The 3,673-nt window shown below is 40.9% G+C and overlaps 1 protein-coding gene across 1 annotated transcript in view; it reads right to left on the minus strand.

The window, feature by feature from the left end:
• Positions 1-664: 664 nt before the first annotated feature.
• LOC107703742 (complement C3-like) overlaps positions 665-3,673 on the minus strand; it is a 52,990-nt gene continuing 49,981 nt past the window's right edge. The window contains exons 35-36 of the mRNA XM_016506464.1: positions 1,198-1,333; positions 665-886 (exon numbers count right to left, since the gene is read on the minus strand). Coding sequence (XP_016361950.1) covers positions 745-886; positions 1,198-1,333 — 278 coding nt within the window. The 3' untranslated portion in view covers positions 665-744. The remainder of the gene's footprint in view (positions 887-1,197; positions 1,334-3,673) is intronic.

Below are 3,673 nucleotides of genomic sequence, written 5' to 3' on the forward strand. Positions count from 1 at the left end.
TTTACTGTACAATATGCTGCTGCCACACAGATCTAAAATAAACATGCAATTTCTTTCCTAGCTGTTAACTTTCACATACATAACCAACTGTTTTTGTAACTCATATGTTTTTAAAGTAGGAACTGGCCCTTTGCAAAGACCCACCCCCCTTAGTTACTGTTGCTATATGTCTGAGAAGCCACATCAGGCAGTGAAAAATACATCACGGAGCAAAGACACACGCCGACAGACAAGACAAAGCAGGTATGAAACAAAGTCTCATTTTTCAAATTTTGTCATTTTTTAAAGAAATTCAAACAATAATTACCGTATTGTGTTGTGACAGATTGCTGTAGCGCCTTAGTTCAAGCGTGAATGAACATCAGAAAGTATGTTGTCCCAACTGCGCAAAGACGTTAATACCCCATTTTCAAGTTAAACTCTATTGCCGTTAATCGACTAACTCTCCTGTCTGTTTTGTTTGTCAGACAAAATGGCGGATTCGGCATTATGATTGGTCAGATCGCCTGTCAATCAAACTCCTGGAGAAGGCTCAATTCAGAAAACAAGATTTTAAAATAGGAATCCATGAACTACATGATTAAACACATCATGATTAATCGTGCATGAACATGTTCAAGTTTTATTATGGAATTACACCAGCATATTTTGGTGAAAAGCATTATTATTATCAAGAACAATTTATTTAGAGTATGCAAAAGATAATGTTACATTTCCTGTAGTAAAGAAATAGTTGTACTATATTTATAAAGTGCATCCATATCTGAGAAGGCTATTCTTGAGCTCAGTGATGCCGATGTATCGCTGCCTGTGTTCTGGAGTTGGGCTTTCCTCTCTTGTAGGCCAGTATTCAACCCAGGTCTGCTCTCCAAAAACATACTGCAGACTAAAACAACAGAAAACACACTATGCAAAACATATGAATCAATTTTTGTATATATAATCATTAAAAACAAACATCACACTAACAGACAATGAGCTGACGCTTTACCCAAGATTGATTTGGTTTACGTCAGTCTAAGAAATGACTCATACAGCAATTCTATGTGAATGTCACACTATATGAGGAAAATTAGTGCTCTAGATAATATCACACATTTTTTTTATATGATGTTATGTTGCATCCTAAATTTACTGGGTTGTGGGTCCTTCTGTGCAAAAGAAGAATACTGTAGGTCAGGAAGTACTGACACCTACCTTCCTCCCAGCTCTGGCAGGTCAACAGATCTGCCCATGATGAGGTATGACTTGCCTTTTACCAATCCTAAATGTCCTCTGCAACCGGGACGAGCCAGGAATGGTATTACTTTCCCCTCAACTTCCTCATCAGTGCCTATAGGACAGAACAGGAGACAGTTTTATCAAGATGTCCCAAATGTCAGCAACATTTCAAGAGAGCTATAAAAACATGCAATTAATTTTACTTAAGCCCAAAATAAACTTCGTTTTTTTAATAGGGATGCTCCGATCAGGATTTTTGCAGCCGATACTGAGTACCGATTTCTTGTCATGGTGATCGGCCGATTCTGATGCTTCAAGCTTTATATAGATGTTTCATCGGGCGCACGCGCCTGGCGCGAAGTTAACTTCCGGTCTGTGTTTGTTTATCAGTCTGGCTGCTACAAACGCTGTTAAAGTTAAGGTGATGAGTAGACTGAAGTTGGACTCAGGTGGTTGTGCTGTGGGATGTGTTTCCCATACATTTATTTATTTGTGGCGCTTGCCACAATATCAAAACTGACCGATTTTCCAAAAGGCTTCGTTAAATAAACATGAGCACGTACAAAAATCAAAACGAGGCGCAGGTGTTTTTATATCACTGTATTTCTGAAGGAAGACTATCTTCAGAAAATTGCCGATGTCATTTTCATTTCATCTTGCATGTTATATGCCTGATAAAGCAGCGTTTGTGAGCTCAGGGGAAACCTGTTTCTCCCGCTTTAAAGCACCTCCAGCTGGCAGAGAATGAATTCTGAAGTAAGTCCGTCTGATTTACGCAGCAACGGGTCGGGTAATAAAAAGCATTCTGATTATTTGCGGGTGGCTCGCGGGTGGATAAAATAAAGCATAAAAGCAAATATTAACTACATTTTTTTCATGAGGCAGACGATTTCGTGTGTGTTCATTCGCCTCATCGGGAAGTTGCAGTGACAGAAACGGTGACATATTCCAGATAAAGTTTGAAAGGAGTAAAGCCTGTGTTAATGCTATTGAGTAGGCTAATATGGCCAAAGAAGATATTTTGTTTTATAAATAAATGTTCATTTAAAAGCAGCCCACGATCAGCGTGTTATGTTACCGTTATCCTTTACAGCGCCGACGAGGTTTTGTTCCGTCCTTCCGTCCATTTCCACACTGGCGATGACATGACTGCGGCGCCAAATCATTTGTGTCCCCACGCATCCTGTACGTCGTCACGCGTTGACGTCATCAAATTGCGATCGGTTCGTGAGATCGGCCAAGTTAGTGAGTACCGATCAAGTCATAAAATGTGATTATCGGCCGATACCGATCGATCGGAGCATCCCTAGTTTTAAGTGTCTGCGAGGGTCAGCGTGACGCGATTTTTGTAATGTGATACTTTGTATGTGCAGGTCACACATGCACATTGACTTGGTTTTGCACTAATCACCCAGATAGCACACTTACGTCTGCAAGATGTCTGTTAAAGATCGCTTGATCTGGAAAGCATCTGCTGTGTACAAACCTCTGATAGATGTCTATAAGATGTCAGTTTTACATACATCCTAAATCATAAAGACGTCTAATAAACGTCTATTTGACATCTGATAGGAAACGCACTATAGACGTATTGCAGATGAGCAAACACTAAAAAATACATCTTGCAGCAGATGTAAATGCAGACGTCAAATAGACGTCTCCACGATGTAATTGTGCTATCAGGGCAGTTGTTCCACAAGGTGGCAGCACTGGCCCGGGCCGTTGTTACACATTAGAAAACGAAACTAAGAGACGAACGTCAGCAACAAAATAGCGTAGACTGAAAGCAAGAACAGACACCCCCATTGAAAAGTGCTTGTGTGAGGGGGTTATGACACAACTTTAGTTTAAAAGAGTACAAAGACATTTTTATCGGTCATAACTTGTGTAGAAAATAGAGCTGACGCTGGGCTAAGATGAAGCTTTCTAGAGCGCATGTGTCAACTACCTGCATTCACGTACGCTATTAAAGGCACAATATGTAAGATTTTCAAAATAAAATATCCAAAAACAACTTGCACGGTGTTATATATTTCATGCAGTTGCGTACTTACGTTGTCCCAAAAGTTCCCAAGGATTTATAAATTCTAATTTTAAATAATGGCTCCGCGCTATTGGTTTCCGCTTTTAGAAACTATGGCAATTCATGTGAACAAAAATGCTGTTGTACAGTTAAACTAAATCCATTACGGCTGTCGCGAATAAAGCAGTCGTGACTGACGAATTGGGATCTCGCCCGAGAGCCCAATCACCTTCGAGTGTAAACAGCGTAAAGATGGCTTCCCGCTCGTGCGTCTCTGGATGTGGTTGCTTCCTGGCTTCATCTGACAGTCATGATCGCTGTATCTCGTGCCTGGGCTTGCAGGACGCTGAGGCAGCGCTCATGGATGAGTCATGTTCTCAGTGCGGGAACATGACCATCGCGGTGTTGCGGTCTAGATACCTCCTCGTG

The sequence above is a fragment of the Sinocyclocheilus anshuiensis genome, unplaced genomic scaffold (genome assembly GCF_001515605.1).
Source record: "Sinocyclocheilus anshuiensis isolate Anshui unplaced genomic scaffold, SAMN03320099.WGS_v1.1 scaffold274, whole genome shotgun sequence".
Classification (NCBI taxonomy): Eukaryota; Metazoa; Chordata; class Actinopteri; order Cypriniformes; family Cyprinidae; genus Sinocyclocheilus; species Sinocyclocheilus anshuiensis.